The following is a 23,688-nucleotide window of genomic DNA, read 5'->3' as shown; positions in this document are numbered from 1 at the left end:
GGAAATTGAGTGTTGGACAATATCGGCATATTGTTTTTCGGTAAAAAAGCCAATATCGAAATCCCTAATAATTCATTCATTTTCTACCGCTTATCCTCACGAGGGTCGCGGGTTGTGCTGTTGGAGCCTATCCTAGCTGTCTTCGGGCAAGAGGTGGGGTACACCCTGGACTGGTCATCCCTAATAATTATATAATTAAATTATATCGGTCATTATGTTTGTTATATACTAGTATTTTTAATGACCTTTTATAGTTATAGTCATAGTTATTCTAAGGATTCTAAGTATGCTGTGGCCTCCAAGGGGTGCCAAAAAAGTAGGTGGAGAAAAATTCACCTTCAATGTAATGAAGTCGTTATTGCTATGAACAAAATTACTATTACTATGGGGAAAAAACTTGAATTATATTAGGAAAGCAGGAAGTGAACAAATGTAACAGTTACTGATTGTAAAAGTGCCAGATGGAGGGGTAGGATTTAATAAGCTTTGCTTCTTCCTACTCCTTTTGGACATGTGGAACTGTGAACTGATTATGTGATGCACTCAATTGTAATCTGATGCATGTTCAAATGAAATTAAACCATTACCATTACCAACTCTTAAAAGGGTAAAGTTCACATTGATTTAGTTCTTCCTGTTTTTGTCCATAGTTGTGCATATTGTTATATACGTACAAGGGGGGGCCACTTTGGGAAGGACCGGCTCTGCATATGCGGGTTAAATGGTGTGAAGGGTTTTTGTTGGCTCCCCTGTTGCACCATAACAAGGCTTTTGGACTCTTCTAAAGGCCTGCTGTCAATCCTCTTACATCTCGCCTCGCTGAAAATGGATTAGCGAGTAACACCTACGTTTTGGCTCCGCGGTCACTTTGGAGGCTTTCACTGAATGAGCTTGTGGTTGATATGCTGCCTCCAATGTTCATCATAGGATGCATTTCAGTGCTGCTTTTCAATTTCAATTGAATTTGAATGCAATGGTTTTATTAAGATGATGTTAGAAGAGCAGAGGTGTTTACTTGCCGCTGGTGTACAGAGCTGTTAAAGGAGCAAAGCAGGTCGCTGGCTGCAGGGCGTAAGTAGCTCTCCAGGGTGCTGAAGTTGTCTCCAAACGAGCCCCCGTCTCTCACCTGTCATTTTCAGCCTGACATCCAAACACTATGACTAAGCTGTGTTCGCACCACAGTGGCTCCCGGGACCCATACTGTGCCTCGATCGGGTTTTGAGGATGGTTAGGTGACACATTGGATGATGGGGCTGCCCGGATGACGTGAGTCTTTCATTTGTTTTTTTTTTTTACTATTCATTTCCAAGCGGTAGATTCCTAAGATTTGTGTGTGCTTTATAGACGCCACCGTCCGAACTGAAATGATCCTGCACCTAAGAACCTAAGCTGTCGCTACCTCACATTGCCAACAAGAACAATGCAGCATTTCCCTCCCAATCTGAGAGGCCCTCCATGGGAGTCCATCAATCCATGTGTGCCCGTCTTTAAAAGCAGGCAAACTTTACTGACGCCACCGTTTAACTTTATAATATGGATCCTCCTCGGAGTGTTGACATTCCCTTGCTGTATCCGCTGTTTAATATTCAAAGTTGGGGTCCTGGGGCCGTGGAACTGCGACTCTGTGTACTACAGGACGTTGCCTGCTGCTGCCGCCAGGCTCGCGATAAGCAGGATCAATGGAGACCTGACGTTGAATCTAGGCCTGGAAATGGACTTCATCATCCTGCAGGAGCCTTGTGAAACATCCAAAGCTCTCACGTCATTCATTTATTACGAGAATATGGCGGATGCGTTTGTGGGACCCACAAATCCCGGATACTGTACCGCCGCAGCGCTTCTTGCCAAGAACTGGGACAGAGCCATCTTCTCCCATGGATGTGTCAACTTTGAGCTGGACCGCATCACCGGATACCCGACTTTTTCTAGGACTGTGCCATTTCCCTCCGAGGTGCTGTTCACCGTGCTGAAGCACTTCCGGTGGGCTAACATTGTGGTGGTCTCCTCCAATGAAGACATCTGGATGGACACAGCAGCAAGAGTGGCCGCCGCTATGAGGAAAAACGGGCTTCCTGTCGCTCTGGTTACGTCTGTGGGAATAAATGAGACTCAAGTTGAGAGCACACTGAGGCAGATCCAAGATGCTGGAGAGATAAGAGGTGAGTGGACCGACCTCCGACCTCAGATTCTGCCATTCATTTGTCTGACAAAAACTTAAATGTAGAAAAATATATAATTTTGGCCAATTAGAAATAATACAAATCCAAAAAACATTTTATTGTAGTACAACAGCAATGCATCGCAGACTATTGTTATTGTAATATAAGAATATTTCCTTTTTTTTATTTGCTCACTTTACTGTAAACATCCATAGAAGGTAGTTGTGAGTTGTGGACTCCTATAGACACGCACAGAAAGCTTTCTAGATCTTCCAGAATCTGCACCTATTGCAGTTGTATTTCCTTGGATTTTCAAAACGGTCTGTTTTTATTCCACCCACGGCCCGCCTCCGGGAACGCCTACTTCGCTGTGGTTGGTCACACTCAGCTTGTAGCGTACAGCTAGCACAGCTTGTAGGCGGTCACATCCATATAAGGAAGCCACCGGCTGGACTTTGGCATTGTTCAGCATGATAAAAACAACATTCTAAAAACATTTATAGGTCAGAAATGTGGAAAAGCATGATACGTCCCCATTCAAACCTTTCCCTCTGCAACCTTTACTTTACATTACAATTCTGTTGTAACAGAGCCTATACCTTCGTACTTCTGCTTTCTTGAATTCAATAGCCTTATTTAGTAAAGTTCTGGCACTTGCAGCTTTTTGGAGCTGTACTCCATTCCATTCCATTTTCTTTCACTTATCCTGGTCCGCTGCCATTGGTCGCTGGCCACCTCCTCCAGTTCCATAAGCCGTACTTAAAAAAAAAAACAAAAAAAAAACACAGAAATACGCAATTTGCTTGGACGCCTCAGCAGCTCAGTGCTTTATGGGTAGGAATCTGTCTATGGTGTCCAGAGCTGCAGCTATTAAATATTTTGGTAATCGAATATTCTTCCAAAATTGTTAATCAAAATTGATTGTTAATCAATTACTTGATTAATCAAGTAATTGAAAAAAACATAGTTTTGCTTGGTTAAAGTGCAATAATAGATTTAAAAGGAAAAAAACACACATTTAACTAAATAATGAATGACCAATTGGTCATTTTTTTTCAATTTTTTTTCCAAACCAACCATTTAATGATTTGATTCGCAACATATCAAAAAAGACGCAAAAATGTTGATTGCTGTTTTCAAAGTCAAAGCTGATGAATATATGAATATATTGTTTTGCCAAAAACACAAAAATAAAATGTCTGTTATCATGGATGACAAAGGAAATTAAAACCTGTTCACATCTGAAAGGCTGAAATCTGAGAATATTTAAATTTTTCCATCAAATGATTAATCAAATAACAAAATAGTTGTCAGTTAATAGAATAATCAATCAATCAATCTCATCAATTAATTGTTGCACCCCTAAAAAGAACACACAAATGCTTTGTTTGGGCACTCTATTTCAAGGAATGATATGCTATAGGTACACTGCTGGCCATACGATAACGAAAATCAGAATTAGAAGTAATTTTCATTGAAAACCATGCTACCGAAAAATAATGTAAACACAAATCATCTGTTGACATTATAAACATTTATTAACAGTACGGCAATGTTTCAAATTAACATTTCATGACATAGAAGCGGAAAAAGAAGCTAACCACCACTAAAATACAACAATGCTCATTCTTCATTTTACCTCAAACATCTGACTTTTTTTTTACATTCTTAGGTGTCATAGAAGTGGAAAAAGAAGTTAAGCACAATATAAATAAGTGACTGCCTTGAATGCGAGGCCGCTTTCTTCACCTTCTCCCACTTATCAGCTGTTCTATTGCAAAAAAAAACACAAAAATGAGCACAATGTACAAAGCTTGGTTTGTGCAACTTTGAGTAAATTTTTCTGTAAATGTTGGTGAAATAGTCTTTCAGTTTAGAGCAGGCATGTCTAGAGTGTGTTTGTTTTGTTATTGGTCCATGGCACATTGTAAAAATAAAATTAACCAAAAAATAAAATGGCATATATGTGTAAAAACATAGTTTTTGTTATCAACATAATGTTGATAACAATAATAACACAATTCTTTCAGTGAATATAGATAACCTTTTAAAGCATTTTTTTAAATAAAAAAATCTATATAACAATATCAAAGTGGCCGCCCACATCATATCATTTAAGTCTGTTATATGTTCCACTGCCCTAGGGCTCCCCCTAGAGTTGGCAGGTGTAACTGTACAATGGTGCTAATTTATTCACCACAGAATCAATGGAGCAACACCAAATGTTAATGTAAAAATGCCTTGATTGCCTGTTAATCACAAAAAATGGTTATCAAGCATACGGACTGGTTCAAAGTAGAAAAACACAGGAATGTACAGTTTGTTTGGTTTTTTTTGATCAGCCGTTTATTACATAATCAACCAACAACAAAAAAAGTCCCTTCATTTTTTTAAATGCTTTACAACTTGATCCAGTATCCCCATCATTTGCAACAACAGTTGGTTGTTGACTTGCTGCTGTTCCTGCATGGCTTTAAACCGCCGCTCATCCGCCTCTTGCTGCATTCTCATAAACTTTTCAAACGCCGCCCTCTCCTCGTCCCGTCGTTTTCGGTCGGCCTCATCCATTTGCTGCTTCTGCTGCATGTAGCTTTCCAAAAAAATGTCAAAACGATGAACCCTGCTTTTTCTTTTCTTGTTTGGGCCACCGGGTACTGTACAGCGAAAAGTGTTTGTTTCTCGCTCGGGTCTGGGGCTCTCTGAGCTCTGAGCTGAGCTGGTTGTGCTCTCGTCTCCGAGGTGAATTTCACTGGACCCTGTTGACACACAGTATGAGAATGTAAACCATTGCTACGTTCAACTGGTACATATGCAGTGTTTGCTGCTACCTGTTGACCCTCGCAACTGGTCTGCAGGAGACATCAGTGTCACTGACATATTTAGAGATTAGTCAGAGACCTCCAGAACAGTTTCTCAAAATATATATAACACCCCTATAGTCACTTTTCCACTCCTATTACTCTTTGTTTACAACATTTTTCTCAACTGTTATTCAAAGGCTGCAGGACTGCAGGGATGGATGCCGCTTTAAACATAGCATGCTATTGAATTAACTAGTTAGCCTCCAATTTATTTATTAGAAACTTGAAAGGTTTCAAAATGGAGTGGGAAAGAAGGACAAAGTACGAATCCAAAAATGTACCACTTCCACACGAAATGGGAGAACTTTTTTTTTCACTACAGCCATGTCAGATATGCCATGACTGACTGCAGTCAGTGGTAAGCTAATGTGATGCCATACCTCATCAGGGTAATGAGGCCGCAATGTTCAAACAGTGATGTGAGGGACGACTTCACTGTAGTCTTCTTCAGTGGCGTCATTAGGCCTATTTTGGGGGGCATTAGCCCCCTGAAATGTTCTTAAGACCCTCTAAATAATTTGATATTTTTTATTGATTTTTTTTTTAAATCTCTGACAAATTTCATGTAATAGGGCAAAAGCAGGCTAATAATAATCAGAAGAATAATGATAGTAATAATAATAGGCTAATTAATAATATAATAATGATCATTATATAATTGATCGCTGTCCACTGGACAGAATGGTTGCAGAACTTGAGCAGCGGTTTTGCAGTGTAGATTGTGTGTACTTGTGTAAATTTAATGGTGGCCTAAAACAATTGGGAAAGTTATATCCAGTGCCTTGTTCATCATTTGTTTTTTGGATATTTTAGGTTTTTTTTTTAATGTCCACTACATTCATTCATGTCCTGTGCATCTCCAAGGGGCTAAGCCACCCCCTGTCCTCAGAACCTAGTGACATCCCTGGTCTTCTTACATAAAGGTCAATAATAGCTGGAAGTTATTTTTAATGATTACCCGGCAGCAGTCACATTTGTATGGAAAATTGTGAACCAAACACTTTGGCCTTCAAACAAAAAGTGGGAGGTGGAGATGCAGCACCTCGAGAAAAATAAAGAACATTCTTTCCAGACGAAAAAAAGGGCACCACCAGAACCACTAAGAACTAACTACCTGAATATACTGTAGTGAATGACCATGCATCATCAATGTTTTTTTAAACATTCCATGGTGGCACTGGCATATTGCAAGATGACAATCCCAGGGTTGATGGGGCACAAATTTGGCTACTGCAAAGTCCTGTCCTGAACCCCACTGAGAATCAGGTTGCATTACTTGGTCCACTGACAATAACACCAGTGAGAACTCAAACCAGACCAAAACTGACCACCAAGTATATTTTGCAAGTGTGAACACACCCTAAAATTATGCTAACCTCATTATGAAAACACCTGGTAGACCACAATGTAGGTCCACTTAAAAAAATGAAGGGAGAGCGGAATTGGTAGAAAAAACACATAACACGAGCGTTTGCATACATTGGAAGTCAGGGTTGCTTGCTCTGAAATGTGGTACATGCGCATGTGTAAACATTAGCATAGCAACATTTTGGACATGTCAACATGGCAACATTAAGAACTTACCACTTTTGCACCAATCCCGACTAACGGAGGACTGTGACAGATCATCTGGCTCTGTTTTAATAGCAGTGATAGGGGCACCGATAGGGACATCGTCTTGTAAAGACTCATGCTTCGAGCTGCTGACAGGTCTTGTCCCGAGTATTTCGTCAAGTTGATCGTACCAGGGGAACTTCTCCTTCTCGTCCCCCGAACAACCATTATTCCGCATGGAGTCACGGACCTTTATGTAATGTTGTCGCAGTTTTTTCACCTTGATGCGACACTGTTGCGCCGTTCGATTGAATCCCCACGCCGCCATCTTTTCGCTGAACAAATTAAAAACGTGAATATTCTTGTGGGTAGTCGCAAGCAACTGTGCGATATAGTCATCTGACCATACGGTAATAAGTGCCTGAGTCTCCTCGCAACTCCATGTTTGTCCACGGGACATTTTACAGCTTGTTTTTATATATATATATATATATTCCTCTCCGCTGTTGCTTGTTTACCCAAAATTCACCGCGCACATCACTTCCGGTTGTGTTACTTCCGCATACGTCACTTCCAGCGCGTGTGGGAGAATTGTGGCAAAAATCTTATTATTTTGGAAACAACATACACTTTATCAGTTTGTACACTTTACAATGTAAGTATGAGTGTTTTTCATATAGTTAATGCGGCAAAGACTGAGTGATAAAGAGGTATATACTTAACTGAGCACACACCGCTAGCTACTGTACTGAAATAGAGTGGCTAAAATAGGAACTCGGCAGGGGGCACACATGCAATCAGGGGGTTGTTTTTATTGGCACACGGAAGAAATAAGAATGTAAAACATTAGGTGGAACAAAAACAAACAATATAAATAGATAAATCTGACATGTTGATACTGATAACGCCTAATAACATAATACTTTCTCTTTAAATGTCTATCTAATGATTTTTTTTTGGTTGTTGTTTTTTTTAATATGCGCATATCGTTTGATTTTTTTTCAGTATGTAGAAAAGATTTGGCACAATCTTTTTAGCCAAATGTTTTATGAATTAAATAGAGGAAAAAATAAAGGCAAATTTGAAAAATTTAAAAAATTTACTGAAACAGTGTTGTCCAAAAAATGTTGCTGTCAAAAGGGCTGTGACCACTTGCCAGATAATGAGAATGTCTTACATTATACTGTATATTGATAGGCCTTGGCTCATTAAAAATGTGTTTTGTTGAACAAGAGTTGGCTTAAAGAAGCTGCCACAACTAGTGCATTGTCCTCATAAGTATTATGTAAAGCCGCTATATCCTCACGGCACTAAAACAATATTTTATGTTCCAGCCATCGTCATGTGCATGCACTCTGTCCTTCTTGGAGGAGAGCCACAGGCTGCTTTCCTCCTCAAGGCGCAGCAAATGGGCATGACCTCCGGGAAGTACGTTTTTATGCCCTACGACACGCTGCACTACAGTTTGCCCTACAGCGCCCCCTACTTCCCCCTGCAAAACAACAGCCGGCTGAAGGAGGCCTATGATGCCGTTCTCACCATCACCATCGCCTCAGACCCTGTGTCCTTCACTGAGGCCTTGACTGCTGCAAAGAAAAGCGGGGCATTGACGCTAAGTGTTGCCTCTGATAAGGTGGGTGTCAAAAGTCGCTGGAGTATTATGTCTTGAAAATGACATCTGCTTTCAATGCAGGTTAATCCGCTATTCGGGACCATCTACAACAGCATTTATCTCCTGGCCAAGTCCATCCACAAGACCAAAAGAGCCGGCATGCGTCTGTCGGGCTCAAACCTGGCCTTCTATACAAAGAACATAACATTCAGTGGCTTCAACCAGAAGGTACAGGTGGACAATGCGGGTGAAATCAAAACCAGTTACGTCATCTTGGACACCGATAATGTCGGGAGTCAGCTCTACCCGACATATGTGGTGGATCTTATGTCCGGGCGGCTTCGCTTTGCCGGGAAGTCCATCCATTTTCCGGGAGAGTCTCCTCCACCATCGGATTCCAGTTGCTGGTTTGTTCAAAGTGCTCTCTGCACAGGAGGTAGGGGCCTTTTGGGACTTATTTTAGTAGAATGTTTTAGTAGAATGTTCTGTTTTAATATTATTAGCTTAGTCCTATAATATTTATAACTTTTTTCCCCAACCTAATTTTCAAAACATTTTTGTTTTGTTTTTTTCCCCAGAATATTATGACATTTTTTCTTCAATATTTAAAATGACAGTATTTTTAGTTGCAATATTATATATATATATAATGTTTAATATGATAAAATTGTGACTTTTTTCTCTTTTTTAACAGAACTATTTTAACTGAAAAAAAAGATGTTTTTCTCTTAAAATTACAGCAGTTTTTTTAAAATTGCTAAGGATTTTTTAGACTTCTCTAACTATTTCAACCTTCTTCTGGTAAATTGTCTTCTTGTAATTACATCCTTTTTCCCCACAATATTTTGATTTTATTCTTATAACATCACAACTTTTTCCGTACCCTAATTAAATCCCAACTTTATTTGTTGGTTTGTTTGTTTCTCATAACATTTCAAAGTTTTTTAAAATGTTTTCTTGTTAAATTATATTTCTGGAACGTACAGTGGGCCAATAAAAAAAAAAAACAGCAGGCCACAAATGGCCTCCTGGCTGTACTTTGGGCACCCCTGCAATAGACTAGTTCAGACTATTTTGACTTATCCCAGCATCCCAGTATCTTCTCATAGTATTCGCGTAGCGTGTCTGACTCCTTGCTCCTGCCGACCCTCCCTGTCCTTTATCAGCTGTGTTGGTCAACATTGTACAGAAGTGGCTAATACTGAGCCCAGTGAGTGTGTTCTTTTGCGCATCATACCCATCGTGTTGTTTTCACCCACAGGTGTGGAGCTCACCTACATTATAGCTGTGTTTTCCGTCATCTTCGCTCTGGCTTTAACAGGGCTTGCCATTGGTCTTTACATTAGGTATACGCCATTATGTGTTGGAGTAAGGTGTGCTGTCATTGGTTGATTTCATTATCTTTTTGCGGATCTCACCCCCAGGAGGAGACTCCAACAAATCCAGCTGGTGAAAGGTCCGAATCGGATCCTGCTGACTTTAGAGGATCTTACATTCATCAACCCTCAGCTTAGCAAAAAGGTCAGCAGTCATGTTGTCGGCCAGTGTACGGCTTTAGGTAATCATCATGTGTTTCATTTCTCCACAGAAAATCACCTTAGAAGACCTGAGCGAGTCTAGAAGTGCTGTGGAGGACAAATCCGCCGACCCCTCACACTCGGCGCACAGCATGCAGACAGCGACTCACGAGACCACCAACGTTGCCGTTTTTGAGGTTGGGCCATCATTCGGGAGGTCATCTTAACATGATAACACGACAATGTTGTCAGATGTAACCTTTCCTGCCGCAGGGTGACTGGGTATGGCTAAAAAAGTTTGACGATGGCCACTTCAAGGAGGTGAAGCAGAGCAGTACAAAGATTTTCACCAAGGTTAGCTTGAGCATGTAATGTGTATCCAAATCACAGTCAAATTGTTATAATACTATATCTCTCGCTGTAGGAGTTCCTGAGTCATAAAAATCCAAAACATTGCTAATCTGTTTCTTAGATGAAGGACTTGAGAAACGAGAACGTCAATCCCTTCCTGGGCTTTTTCACCGAGAGCTCCATGTTTGCTGTGGTGACGGAGCACTGCTCCAGGGGGAGTCTCCAGGACCTGCTGAGGAACGAAGATGTGAAATTAGACTGGATGTTCAAGTCCTCACTTGTGCTTGACCTCATCAAGGTACAGTACATGCCTGGGTGCCGCCCACGCTGTCTTCTAATAAGTGGCGCACCTCATCAGAGCGTGCGTGCAAGGAGTTGTTGCTGCTCACATCAGTCTTTTTGACAAAATGCCCCTGCATTGTTTTGGCAAAACAGCAAAGCTCTACTTCAATACTGAGATAAACTTCCTATTTAACTTTATTTATCTCCATCCTTCAAGCAAAGTAGGCTTTTCACAATCAATAAACAACATTGATCACATTCATTTATACAAATTTGTGAGAAAGGAAGCATATGAAACTATTTATGAGATTAATTTATATAGTGGTGAATTTTGGTTAGGCGCCCCAGTTTTAATACGATTTGTTTAATCCATGCAAAAATCTTACCTCGAATTTTGTACACCGCCTCGATTTTTGTACAATATTTTATGTAAGAAACTACCTTCTTTATTAGAGACCTCTAAACATAAAATAACACCCCTATAGTCAGCTTTACACTCATATTGCCGTATATAGCAGATATAATCAGAGAAAATAAGCCATTTAAGACATAAATAAGACTCATGCTAGTGTGTGTTTCAATATTTGTCTACCAGATGTGTGGACAGGAAGTGACGGCAGGGATTCAGCGTTGAGTTTTAGCTGGAGGACAGCCACAACAGTAGCCCGTGTAATTTTCTTTGTAGATTTTCATATTGATGAAGACAAATTATTAGAAAATAAGAAAACGAGCAAGTCTGAACAAGTCTGGTGCATGTTACTAGTGACATCTAGAGGCTAGTGGAGTAATAAAACGCTCTAGTCAACCACAAAAAAGTGATCATTAATTTGTTACTTGATTCAAAGTTAATTAATTTCAAAATAATAATATAGTGGGGGAGTGATGTTCGCCCGCGAGGGACGACTGTAGTCCGTTTGCCCTGCACTGTATCTTTCTGTGAAATTAAGCACCCAAACAAAGCACCCCACACATTGCGAACTCGCTTGCCGTGCATTTTTTATTTATTAATGACCCGCTATGGGACCAAGGAAGTGGCAAGTACCAGCAATTTCCTAAAAAAGGTGACAAACACTAAAGAGTTTGATCTTGCCAGGATGTACGGGAAGTGCCAATCAACAATAAATATTTTGTTATTGTTATTTTTTGTTATTTTGCATTGTTCTGCCTCTAAAACTATAATTACTCACTATAAGTATTGAATCTGTATGATTCACAAGATTTCATATTGGGGAAAATTGCCTCGGTTTTTGTACGTTTTGTCTGACCTTTTGGACGCTGTATTTATCGTAGTTATGTCTATTGTGTATTTCATAGCTAAAATATGATCTAGAAGTAGAATTAGCGTAATGTGACTGTCTGACTGTCCTTTATCTGCTGTAAGAGGCAGCAGAGTCCTTGTAAAAAAAAAATGCAGTTTAGTACACAGAGAAATCAGCCGGTATACTTACCGGTATGTACTGCAGCTTAGCTAAGACCAACAAAAATGTGAATATAAGCACAGCAGAATTCATAACGGTGACACACAAGTCTGGTTTCCACGGTGTTTCTTTGCTGCTGTGCTTCCAGGGGATGAAATACCTCCATCACAGGGATTTCCCACATGGCCGACTAAAATCTCGTAACTGTGTGGTGGATGGGCGCTTCGTGCTCAAAATCACAGACTACGGTTTCAATGAGTTGCTGGAGTCTCAGAAAGCTCCTGTAGAACAACCTCCACCTGAAGGTAACAATGTCATATCATGCTTAGTGTGCACACACAAAGCTCCTATCTTGATTCTCATGCTCCACTCAGACCTCTTCTGGACCGCTCCAGAGTTTCTTCGGGACCTCGCAAGCTCCCGTAAAGGCACCTACAAAGGAGACGTGTACAGCTTTTCCATTATCCTGCAAGAGGTGGTGGTTAGAGGCCCACCTTACTGCATGCTGGGCCTGCCGCCTGAGGGTATGGACTGGTACTGGATATTTTATGAAGTGGGCAAGTGCGGAAGAATTCCGTAGGATGGTGTAATGATAAAAAGAAGACCCGAGAGAGACCCGAGTTCAATCCCCCGGCCATCTCTGTGTGGAGTTTGCATGTTCTCCCCATGCATGCGTGGGTTTTCTCCGGGTACTCCGGTTTCCTCCCACATTCCAATATGAATGTGAGTGTGAATGGTTGTTTGTCTATATGTGCCCTGTGATTGGCTGGCCACCAGTCCAGGGTGTACCCCGCCTCTCGCCCGAAGACAGCTGGGATAGGCTCCAACAGTAGGCAGTAGAAAATGAATGAATGAAATTAATGAATAACTTATATGACAGCAAGGAGGAAACGGAAGAACATGGAGGAGTGTAGCATGCAGAAGATTATACACGTGCGCATGTTGTTTGTTTAAGTTGTGGTATAGTTGTTTAGATATTTGAGCTGTCGGAAAAAGGTAGAAACCAACTTTTTTTGCTGATGAAAGACGAGACTCTCATCTTTCTTTTTTCTCATCTTTCTTTCTTTTGAAAAATGGCTGGAATTGAATTAGTTAATAAATATGAATGATTATATTATATACGCTACCGCTCAAAGATTTGGGATCACTTGGAAATGTTTTTGTCCAGTCTGAGATACGGCTTTTTCTTGGCAGTCCTGCTATGAAGTCCAGCATCCTGAAGTCGCCGCTTCACTGTTGATACTGACACTGGTGTTTGATGGCTACTATTTAGTGCAGCTGTGAGGCATCTTTGTCTTAAACTACACACTCTCTTGCACAGTTGTGCAGCGTTTTTCTGTCCTTGTTAGACCCAGTTTGTGCTGCTCTCTGAAGGGAGTAGTTAACAGCATGGTAAGAGATTTTAGTTTTAGTTTAGATTTTTAGATGGCTTTTCTAGTCATCTATTAGCCTTATAAAATGATGAACTTGGATTAGCAGCCATACCAGGAGATTGATGCAGAGGACTGACAGTTGTTGATAGCAGGCCTATATGCAAAAATGGACATCCTTCTATGAAAATAATCTGATTCATTTTAATTGTTTGTGAAATGGATACAAATGTTTGTGAAATGGAAAAAATTGTTTGTGAAATGCATGAAAATGTGTTTTTCTTTGGAAAACAAAGTAATTTGCAAGTGATCCCAAACTTTTGATCGGTAGTGTACTTAATTATTTGTTAACATTCTTATTGCTGAAATGAATGCGCCTGTATCTGTACCTCCTTTGTGTTGTTAGAGATCATTCGAAAGGTGATGAAGCCCCCCCCAATGTGCCGGCCCACTGTGGCCCCGGACCAAGCCCCACTGGAGTGCATCCAGCTGATGAAACAGTGCTGGAGCGAACTGCCGGACCGAAGACCCAACTTTGATGAGATCTTTGATAGGGTTTGCTCATATTTAAGAAGTGCACTGTCACTCTTTATTCGAAGCACTTCCTGTTTTTTCCCCATGTAGTTCAAGATCATCAACAAGGGTAAGAAGACCAACATCATCGACTCCATGCTGAGGATGCTGGAGCAGTACAGCTCCAACCTGGAGGACCTCATCCGAGAGCGAACAGAGGAGCTGGAGGTGGAGAAACAGAGGACAGAAAAGCTGCTTTCCGAGATGCTTCCACCGTCAGTCGACCTACACACTCTCTGCTACAGTCAACCCATCCCAGATGTTCAAAGTCAATTGATGGTTCTCCTGTGTCTTTTCAGCTCTGTGGCGGAAGCTCTAAAGACAGGTGCCACGGTAGAGCCAGAGTTCTTCGACCAGGTGACCATCTACTTCAGCGACATTGTGGGTTTCACCACCATCTCTTCGCTCAGCGACCCCATCGAGGTGGTCGACCTTCTCAATGACCTCTACACGTTGTTTGACGCGGTGCTCTGCAACCATGATGTCTACAAGGTTGGGTTTTTTAAGTCAAGACAATTTTATTTACGATAAATGCTCCACTTAATCTCCTATAGATGTGGAGTCTAAAATATCAGCAAATATCATATATATCTCATTTGCATCACTTTAAAAAACTTTGGTATTAATCGCTGTGGCTGTCGGCAACCTCCTGATTCATTCATTCATTTTCTACCGCTGATCCTCACGAGGGTTGAGGTGGAGGTGGGGGTGCTGGAGCCGATCCTAGCTGTCTTCGGCCGAGAGGCAGGGTACACCCTGGACTGGAGGCCAGCCAATCACAGGGCACATATAGACAAACAACCATTCACACTCACATTCATACCTATGGACAATTTGGAGTCGCCAATTAACCTAGCATGCACGGGGAGAACATGCAAACTCCACACAGAGATAGCTGAAGGTGGGATTGAACCCGGGTCTCGTAGCTGTGATCCGCTAACCACTTGTCCACCGTGCAGCCCAGTAATAACATTAAATTATATATGTGTACATAGAAAAATGCATCTGAGAGACAAACAAGCATTCACATTTACATTCACACCTATAGACAATATAGAGTCTCTAATTAGCCTAACGTGCATGTTTTTGGTATGTGGGAGGAAGTAAAGCTACACAACTACAAGGAGAGCATGCAGGTTAAGACCATTTATGGATGTTATCCAGGTGGAGACCATCGGTGACGCTTACATGGTGGCGTCCGGCTTGCCTAAGAGAAACGGCAACAAGCACGCGGCCGAAATCGCCAACATGTCTCTTAACATCCTCAGCTCAGTGGGAACCTTCCGTATGCGCCACATGCCAGACGTTCCTGTCAAGATACGGATCGGGATCCACTCAGGTGTGTCCTGGGGAACTGCTGGTATGCATTAACCAAGACGAAAGAGCATCGTGAACTGTTCGGTGTGCCTTCCCAGGGTCTTGCGTTGCCGGCGTGGTGGGCCTGACCATGCCGCGCTACTGCCTGTTTGGAGACACCGTCAACACTGCCTCGAGAATGGAATCCACCGGGCTGCGTGCGTTTATTTTGGACATATCTATTTGTTCTTTATTCATACTGTATCTTAAACCGGCTACTGTCTTCTCTTAGCTTATAGAATCCATGTGAATTTGAGCACGGTGAAGATCCTCCGTTCTCTCCATGAAGGTTATAAAATAGAAGTCAGAGGCAAGACCGAGCTGAAGGTAAGTGTACACAGTCTGTAGGACCAATGATAAGATACAGACGGGCCAATGTCACATGGACATTGAGTTTAGATGTAGGTAGGGAGAAAGAGGAGCGGTATAATGCGGCAGCGGATGGGGACAGCGTCCATTTCATTGCTTCTTTCTTTGGTTTTGCTTTTATTTTAAGATGTGTAGTGAAGCCTGTTATTTCTATCAAAGCTGTCCTTTTATGAAGTGGTGTGCTTATACACAGGGAGGGCTCATCTAGCTGTTTTTTGCACATTTGTTGAAGCATGAGGGCCACTTAATGCTGTTAGAAAATAATTTCACCATTCTCATAATGTATTAAAAAATTGAACAAATAAATGTAAAAAAAAAATCTTCAAAAAATGTAAAACCTAAATAATTATTTTTGAAAATTAAAAACAATTTAAAAAATGAATAAATAAAATAAAACATACTGTAATTTCTGGATTATAGAGTGCACTTGTTTTTTAAACTTTTGACTAAATAAATAATTTTTCATAAACAGTACTGAACAGTGTGTGTGACATAGCTTTTCAACAGTGGCCTACCACTAAAGTCATTAATTAACCACTAAGCTTATCAGCCTCATAATTTCTTCATCACACACTTTGTCGGCCCTGCTCGCTCTCTCTCTCTTTCGTTGTCTCTCTTTGTTGTTGCTAGGCAAATTATCCATTTAGCATAAGGTATCATTTTCCTTCAGTTTAAACTGGTGTTACTGGCATAAGACTCAATTTTATCTTGCACTTCACTCATCCATGTTGCTACTTCCTGAAGCTGGACTCCAAACATCATGGGAAATGTAGTTTTCAGCCATTAATTAGCCACGTTACTGTCCAAGACACAAAGTTCAAAGTGTGAGATAAAAGTACCGGCTTATAAATAGTAAATTTTATTTAATTTCATAATTTAATTTACTAAATTTAAATTCTAATATTATAATAGGGGGCCAATTAGTTGTCTATTCATGTTTGTTTTGTTTCGCATAACCAGGGGAAGGGCATCGAAGAGACTTACTGGCTCGTGGGGAAGACTGACTTTGCAAAGCCTTTACCAAAACCACCAGAGATCAAACCAGGGTAAGATGCATATTACCTTGCCTTGAAGCTGAGTACGGATCACGACAACCGATACATGTTTGAACCCCCCCGATGAAAGCTGATAAAGGCCACTGTGGCTGTGACTTTTTTTGGCCACTGATGCACTCTGAACTCCCAGGAAAGACAGTCACGGCCTGAGCCCTGAAGACATAGCCGCTTACAAGAAAAAGGCTTGAGGTAGAGCGGCCGAGCGAGACCTTGCATGGCAGCTGGTGTTGTGCTTGTGTGTTGTGATGATGATTTCTCAATCTCGGCTTGTGATCTGCTAGTCCCAATAATCTCTTGATCTTATCAACCCGTACACCCTCCCTGTAAGGAGATCGGGGAAAAGCCTTGTGTTCTTGTGGCATGCTTTTCTATTGGTTGTGTACTGTGTTGTGGATAATTAGGGCATCCACACCATTTAAAGATCTCCCTGCCTTCATCAGGGTCAACTGGCAGGAGATGGTGACGGATGAGATCAAGAGCCTCTTCCGCAAGGCCAACAGGCAAGTGGACAAGCAAAAAGGAGGAAAGATGTGAGAGAAAGAAAGAAAGAGAGCAGCTTCTATCTCGCCTCCGTGGCTTAACGCGGACTCCTTTTAAGAGGATTGACCATCCGCTGGCTAATCTGCCTGCAGCCAACACAGCAGAACATAGCGGTGCTAATGTAATGAGGCGACAATGACCGATCTTCGCTCATGCACCCATCGCAATCATTCGCTGCTCGCTGAGCTCACCGGTCACTGAGTGGTCGCCCAAATGAGAACAAGGCTCACCCGCGTCAAGAGGCAATGCACTGGTTTGTGTTAGCTTTGAATGCTCATAATAGGGGACTATTACTTATAGAGCTGGCTGCATATTGAATGCACATCAATAACCCCGAAAGATGGACATACTTTTTCTACATAGTGATGGACACTTTTATTTCCCTGCGGGGCTTTGAACATTAACAACACAGGAAATTCAAGCTTAGGAGGCTTTGGAATTGTAAAAAAAAATTATACATAAATAATAAAATATATTTAAAATCAATCATCATAATACATAAAAAAATCTAATAAAAAATATATAATAAGTACAATTATAATAAATAGAAACATGTGAAAAAATGCTATGTAATTTATTCTTCATTTATGTGAAACTTTAATAAATGTATTTTGTAATCCTGTCTACATGTACTGTAATACCAAAAAACACTGTATGAATCAAAAGTTGTTTTGGGGGTTTGTTTGTTTGTTTCTGTTTTTTGGGGGGGCAGGGGGGCATGAAAACTTTTTTTCAGCTTAGAGCAACGAAATCCATCCATTTTCTATGCCGCTTATCCTCATTAGGGTTGTGGTGGTATGTTGGAGCCTATCCCACTGTGGGCAACATAATGACAAAAAAAAATCAAACAATTGTTGGTGAGCGTGTGTTTCCACTGCCTCAGAAAAAGGACAGGGAGATCGGCAGGTCAGCTAAACGCAGCCTATGAAAAATATTTGACTATTATATTTTGTATCAAATATAATACCCTGGAATTCTTCTTCTGCTGTATCACATAGCAGAGAAAGGACAGGGAGAGGCGGCAGGGACAGGAAGTCAGACATACATAGCTCATACCAGTGGTTCTCAAAGTGGGGTATGAGTATCCCCAAGGGTACGCCAATTGACATATGGGGTACGTGGATAAAAATAAAAAACAATTAGCGCCTAACACTCCAAATTCCAAGTGTGCCTGAATGCCTCACAGTGCGAGGGCACAGCAGCAGGAAAGAGACACAGCGGCAAATTGTTCCTTGCTCTGTGTGCATCATATCAACAAATAAGTCTGAATGATTACATTGTGCATTAAGAGTGTTTCATCATTTATATTAATTCATACCCAAACGGCATCACCATTGAAAAACTTTTAAAAAATCCACAAAAATGAAGCTTTATTGATGGTTGTATGTATTTTTGTATTTTAGAATTGGGACATTTCACACTCAACAAGCAGGATCAAAACTAGCAAACTGCTTTTTTTCTAAAATGGTGCATTATGTAACTCCAGGGACACAAGTTGGCGCTGCATTCAGGGACAGTTAAATGTTAAACAAACCTTTAAACAGATAGCGGTTGCTCTTTAATTTACTGTGGAATTAATATGCTTTGAACCTTTGCTATCGTGAGTCAGATTTCTGCCACAAGGGGGTGCTCATGTTGCAAATTAGAATCTACACTTTCACTCCCAAAAGAGGAAGTACAGACTCCCCAGTGGCAGTTCCCTGCTAGGCTCCGTTGTGTGGTTTAACCCCCCCAAAAAAACTTTATTTAGTCTAGCTGAGCTTCAGCAAGTCAAGCCTGACATTCTTTGGATTGTTGACTGCGGCAGATAAGCCCTGCTGGTCTCATCCCAAACATGGGAACACCTTTTCATCTCCAGCCGACTGGAAAGATTGTCATCCCTATTTCTGTTTTTTTAAACTTTTTATTGAAAAAATGCATTTTTGTTCGTAATCGCACAATTCCAACAGCATTTTAGTGGACAAATGGGTCAACATCAATGAATTTTTTTTTTCTGCAAGTTTAAGCTAGTAGAATTCAGTGCAGGCAGAAAGACAAATACAAGGCACGTGAAGGAGTGGATTTAGAAGTCAAAACAAGCTTGTGCAGAGATTTGTTTGTCTTTAAACATTAAAGATAATGCAAGAAGCAAGCACCAAGTGGACGTAGCCTGACCGATACCGGCATTAAGAAATTGGAATGTCATACTTAATATAAGCATGTTGTCTGCTTGCTGCTCATATTTGAGTATTCAATCCAAGTATTCGGTCCACAGTCTGCCTTTAGGGAATGTGTTCCTGAGGTAACGCCGAACAAAAACACACACGCAGTTTTTTTGACATAGTGTGACAAATAAAACTCAACATTATAGCTCGTCGCGCATCTTGTCCCCCTTGGGTCGAACCACTCTGCCGAGGTACAGGATGGAGTTGGTCATGTTGTCCTTCACCAGGAAAATGAAAGGGTGATCCACGTAGAAAAGCTTGGGGTCCTTCAGCTGATCTGTGCCGAAGACACTGGTGTCAAACGGGTTGCCTTCGGTGTTGAGCTCCAGGGCGGAGGCGTGGAAGACGTTGGAGAGGTACAGGTCCTTTTTGCCGGAAATGTTGGACAGGTCGGCCTTGGCTTTGTCCACCGCCTCGGTCAGGCCGAGCTCTGCCAGATGTTTCTGCAATGGAGGGGAGAAATATGGATGATAAATGGGAGTCTAAACTATTTCATTAGACCAGTGATTCCCAAAGTGTGGGCCGCGGCTACTTAGTGGGCTGTGGTGGTACTGCAGGTGGGCCATGGGAGGTCATTAAAAATGTGATTCATTTTTGCAAATATTATTTTTTATACATAATATATATAATGTCAACTGCTCAATTACATATTATTATATATGGACGAATAAAGGCATATCTTAATCTAAATATCTTAATATATTATATATTCTTCTTCTTATTATTATTATTTTATATATTATATATATACTATTATATATAAAAAATAATATTTGCACAAATTAATCACATTTTAATGACCTCTTATGGGGGCCCGTGGCCCATATATATTACATATAATAATATATATATTATAAATATTATTATTTTATATATAATAATATATATAATGTATATTATACGTATAATATATAAATTATATATATTATTATATATAAAAATTATATTAGCAAAAATGAATCACATTTTTAATGACCTTTCATGGCCCACCTGCAATACCACCACGACCCACCAGGGGGTCACAGCCCATATATTATTGTTATTATTATTATTATTAATATTTATTTATTTATTTATTTTGTCTGTGTTTATAGGACAAAGGTGGGCCACAGACATTTTTTAGATTTTCAAGTGGGCCCTGAGTTGGTAAAGTTTGGGAACCCCTGAATTAGACCATTCATTTATTAGAATTTCATAACCATAATGTTGCATAATAACAAAACAATGCAGCTCTTTACAGACCCGCAACATAATTTCATATTCCGCGTCGATGACCCCCCCGCCCCCAGCCTCACCTGCAGGTTGTGGCTGACTTCCAAAGAGATCTTGGGCAGCGAGATGGCCACGGCCCTGTTCTCCATCTTACTGAGCCAAGCGTCCACCTGCTTCCTGGTCAGCAGCTTTTCCAGGCGCTCCAGGGGCTCCAGATGGTACGGCATGATGAGGATCATGGAGGCCTGCTTCTTGCCCAGAGGCATGTCCAGCACGAAGAGACTGTTCTCTTTGTCCTCGTAGAAGTTGTACATTCCTGGCGGAGAAGGCGGAGTGGATCAGATGTCTTGTCTTTGAAATGAAACAGCAAAATAGGATGAGATGACACCTACCTGTGCGGTGCATCATGGGAATGCCGACGGTGAAGGAGCGGGAAACCAGGAAGCCGCGGTTGTCCACCATCTGCTCGTGGAACTTCTGATCCCAGTGCGCTTTTGGAGGTAACACAAGTCATTTTAAATTCATGTAGTTGTCACCAGGAAAAGCCTGGAAGGCTTCTACTTCCAGATCTGCTTGTAACAGCGCACAGAATCCATGACCCCTCTAGCATGAATTAGCATGTAACAATCTTAACCTTAATAACACTCGTGACAGTATTATTAGAATATGTCGTGGGCCACTAAAAACACTACAGTGCCTCTTTCGACTTACGCTTGAAGAACATGGCGTTGACGATCACGGCGCCGTCAGCGTTCTGCACGTCCTTGGTGATCTCGGGCAGCTTTCCGTCGGTGGACTTGGCCGCCCACTCGTTGATGGAGTTGACGGCGCTCTTCTTGTCCCGGAAGTTGATCTTGGAGTGGTCGTAGTTGTAGTGCTTCTTGCTGGTCTTCACAAAGTTGTCGGCGAAGGCGACCGAGCTGGGCCCGTACAGGCGGTTGTTGATCTTCCAGGTGGTGTTGCGCGTTTTGGCGTCGCTCGCCTGCGAAGGGGCAAAGAGAAAGTTGAGCCGCCGGGCAAGATTTTAATTGATAGAAAGATCGATACTTTGACCAGGGGATGGTTAATGTTTAAATTGAGTCAAATGGGCCCTTGTGCCGCACTTTGGACACCCCTGCCTAAAGTCATTCAACCACGTTGTTACAGACGTTGCTTTGTGCACTGGCGCAGAAAACAGTTCCCATAAGGTAGCATAGCATGATTATCCAAAATGTGTCAAATGAGTCATTACTGTATACTCAATAATTGGAGAATTGGTCCATGACTTATTGACAATATTTATGCTAGGTCCCGTACATTTTGCTTGATGGCGGCCATGTTTTTTTTAATCCAATTTTGCTCCAATTTTACACACGTGTACTTATCATTAAATATAAGTTAGTGAGTAGTGTTTTTAAGAAAGTGCATTGGAGTCAACTGTCTTTGAAATTTCAAGTCAATCTGACTTATGTGGTTTATTCATTCATTTATTCATTTTCTACCATTTACCCTCACAAGGGTTGTAGATGGTGCTGGAGCCTATCCCAGCTGTCTTCGGGTGAGAGGCAGGGTACACCCTGGACTGGTGGCCAGCCAATCACAAGGCACATATAGACAAACAACCATTCACACTCACATTCATACCTTTGGAGTCACCAATTAACCTAGCATGTTTTTGGAATGTGGGAGGAAACCGGAGTACCCGGAGAAAACCCACACATGCACTGGGGGAGAACATGCATGGCCGACGGTGGAATTGAACTCGGGTCTCCTAGCTGCGAGGTCTGTGCGCTAACCACTCGACCACCGTGCAGCCTTATGGGGTTTAATAACAGTTTTTTTGGGACGTTTTGACAAATGTTCAGCGTCATGGTTTTAACTGTCGTGTCCGATGGAGCGTGTTTGTACCTGTGAGAGCAGCTCGGAGAGACCGGCGTGCAGATGCTCGTCTTTGAGTTTGTCGGCGTGCAGCAGCGTCTTGACCTGCGAGGCGGTGGACGCTTTTCCCCCGAGCGCCACCATCCCGAGCGAAGACGCCACCACCAGGGGCGAGATGAGGATGTTCTCCATGTCTTTGGCCTTGGCCATGTTGTGGTAGAGGCTGGAATCGGGAGAGTGATTGTTCAGTCACGGAAAAAAAAAACGATTATAACGTGTCGACCGACCTAAAAGCCAGATTGGCGCTGTTGTCGGCCAGTGTGGACGCGTGGATGCTCAGTTTCTTGTCCTCTGCGGAGGTCAGTAGAGCCATCAGGCAAAGAGCAGCGACCACGTTTCTCAGCCACATCCTGTTTGTCCTGCAACAAAAACAAGCAACAGCTCCACCTTTTTATTGGCCTGCTTTCACAAAATGCATTCATGTTTGCAATGCGGGACTATCCCAGTGCGGGAACCGCTAAACTGTGTCTGCAAGGAGGAGGGCTTTCTTCAGGCCGACATGTTGCTCGCCACGTCAGCAGCGTCTGGGGCTGAGCTGCAGCTGCGGCCTACTCTGCCCCCCGGATGTAATTTGACGCCTGTTTCTTTTCTTCTCTTATACATGATGCAATGTTGCAAATGTGCGTTGGAAATCTTCTGAAATAAATCAACGCTGCGTTCTATTTATGGGAAATTGCTATTTTTCCTCATCCTCTTTCCACTGTGTGTGAGCTGCATCTCTCGCTTTGACACTGCAGAAATAACTTGGCATTTAACTTTTTCCACATCCATTTTATACATATACCTTGAGATCTTTTGATGTCTGTGATTTTCATTCTGAAAGACAAGAGGTGTATGCAGTAATCCGCATAGAGGAGGCAGTGAAACACGTCATCTCTTCATGCGATTTTTTGTCCTTGGAAGAAAATAAAGTTTCCAGTAGAGTGATGGATTCAAGCTATTAAAGCATAGAATAGTCAAGGCATTTCAGAATCATTTTCAAACGGAGGGGAAAAGAGACTACCGTGCCTTTAAATGAGTCCAACAAAGCCCCCCCTATTCAAGCCTTTCCTGCATTCCATCCCACAAAGTCTTATCTTCCGATTCTTACCTTGCACAGATTTGCAGAGTGTCTCCTCTCTGGCGTCCTGGAGATAGTTGAGCTGCAAAAGCTTCTTCTCTCCTGGTCTTTATACCCGCTCAAAAGAACTTTCTAGAAGTGGGAATTTGATATTCAAATGGCTTTTCCCAGGAAGGTGGGATCTGGGACGTCCCCCTTCGGAATACGCACACAGACAGAGAGGGAGGGATGTTTGCTTCTGTAGCCACTGGTCTGGGTTCAGCTTTGGGAGGGGTTTT

General features: G+C 41.7%; 3 protein-coding genes across 8 annotated transcripts; 1 reads left to right on the top strand and 2 right to left on the bottom strand.

Moving 5' to 3' along the window:
• The first annotated feature begins 12 nt into the window (after window positions 1-12).
• Window positions 13-19,697, top strand: gucy2f (guanylate cyclase 2F, retinal). 4 transcript variants are annotated; one of them, XM_058079968.1, is made up of 20 exons: window positions 13-1,266; window positions 1,345-2,159; window positions 7,909-8,207; window positions 8,268-8,622; window positions 9,448-9,532; window positions 9,611-9,707; window positions 9,775-9,900; window positions 9,977-10,057; window positions 10,176-10,352; window positions 11,903-12,059; window positions 12,129-12,278; window positions 13,531-13,679; window positions 13,749-13,912; window positions 13,997-14,189; window positions 14,862-15,036; window positions 15,113-15,211; window positions 15,286-15,380; window positions 16,383-16,468; window positions 16,608-16,666; window positions 16,918-19,697. In XM_058079968.1, the coding sequence occupies exons 2-19, from the start codon at window positions 1,421-1,423 to the stop codon at window positions 16,663-16,665; spliced, it is 3,285 nt and encodes a 1,094-aa protein (XP_057935951.1). In that variant the 5' UTR covers window positions 13-1,266; window positions 1,345-1,420; the 3' UTR covers window position 16,666; window positions 16,918-19,697. The 4 variants fall into 4 exon arrangements, with proteins under 4 accessions (XP_057935951.1, XP_057935952.1, XP_057935950.1 ...); XM_058079967.1 differs by lacking the exon at window positions 16,608-16,666 and having other exon boundaries at window positions 26-1,266; XM_058079969.1 differs by lacking the exons at window positions 12,129-12,278; window positions 16,608-16,666 and having other exon boundaries at window positions 17-1,266.
• Window positions 4,483-7,122, bottom strand: LOC131134558 (uncharacterized). Its single transcript, XM_058079974.1, has 2 exons — window positions 6,605-7,122; window positions 4,483-4,915 (listed from the first exon to the last, which is right to left on the bottom strand). Exons 1-2 carry the CDS (start codon window positions 7,032-7,034, stop codon window positions 4,542-4,544), a joined length of 804 nt encoding a protein of 267 aa, XP_057935957.1. The 5' UTR covers window positions 7,035-7,122; the 3' UTR covers window positions 4,483-4,541.
• serpinh1b (serpin peptidase inhibitor, clade H (heat shock protein 47), member 1b) lies at window positions 18,358-23,606 on the bottom strand. 3 transcript variants are annotated; one of them, XM_058079971.1, is made up of 8 exons: window positions 23,441-23,606; window positions 23,135-23,166; window positions 22,578-22,709; window positions 22,321-22,513; window positions 21,145-21,415; window positions 20,826-20,924; window positions 20,517-20,749; window positions 18,360-19,664 (listed from the first exon to the last, which is right to left on the bottom strand). In XM_058079971.1, the coding sequence occupies exons 3-8, from the start codon at window positions 22,697-22,699 to the stop codon at window positions 19,362-19,364; spliced, it is 1,221 nt and encodes a 406-aa protein (XP_057935954.1). In that variant the 5' UTR covers window positions 22,700-22,709; window positions 23,135-23,166; window positions 23,441-23,606; the 3' UTR covers window positions 18,360-19,361. The 3 variants fall into 3 exon arrangements, with proteins under 3 accessions (XP_057935955.1, XP_057935956.1, XP_057935954.1); XM_058079972.1 differs by lacking the exon at window positions 23,135-23,166 and having other exon boundaries at window positions 18,358-19,664; XM_058079973.1 differs by lacking the exon at window positions 23,441-23,606 and having other exon boundaries at window positions 18,359-19,664; window positions 23,135-23,162.
• Between the last annotated feature and the right edge of the window lie 82 nt (window positions 23,607-23,688).

Source organism: Doryrhamphus excisus, chromosome 8, assembly GCF_030265055.1.
Source record: "Doryrhamphus excisus isolate RoL2022-K1 chromosome 8, RoL_Dexc_1.0, whole genome shotgun sequence".
NCBI lineage: Eukaryota > Metazoa > Chordata > Actinopteri > Syngnathiformes > Syngnathidae > Doryrhamphus > Doryrhamphus excisus.
The sequence above is the reverse complement of the archived record's forward strand: the minus strand, read 5'-3'. Positions and strand labels throughout refer to the sequence as shown.

Excerpts from the sequence above, each read along its gene's own strand:
- LOC131134558 (XM_058079974.1), bottom strand. The coding sequence starts at position 7,034 with ATGTCCCGTGGACAAACATGGAGTTGCGAGGAGACTCAGGCACTTATT. Across the intron at positions 4,916-6,604 it reads TCGGGATTGGTGCAAAAGTG|GGTCCAGTGAAATTCACCTC; the intron begins GTAAGTTCTTAA and ends GTGTGTCAACAG.
- gucy2f (XM_058079967.1), top strand. The coding sequence starts at position 1,421 with ATGCAGCATTTCCCTCCCAATCTGAGAGGCCCTCCATGGGAGTCCATC. Across the intron at positions 9,533-9,610 it reads GCCATTGGTCTTTACATTAG|GAGGAGACTCCAACAAATCC; the intron begins GTATACGCCATT and ends TCTCACCCCCAG. Across the intron at positions 16,469-16,917 it reads CCACCAGAGATCAAACCAGG|GGTCAACTGGCAGGAGATGG; the intron begins GTAAGATGCATA and ends TGCCTTCATCAG.
- serpinh1b (XM_058079972.1), bottom strand. The coding sequence starts at position 22,699 with ATGTGGCTGAGAAACGTGGTCGCTGCTCTTTGCCTGATGGCTCTACTG. Across the intron at positions 21,416-22,320 it reads TCTCCGAGCTGCTCTCACAG|GCGAGCGACGCCAAAACGCG; the intron begins GTACAAACACGC and ends GCCCCTTCGCAG. Across the intron at positions 19,665-20,516 it reads AAGTCAGCCACAACCTGCAG|AAACATCTGGCAGAGCTCGG; the intron begins GTGAGGCTGGGG and ends CCTCCATTGCAG.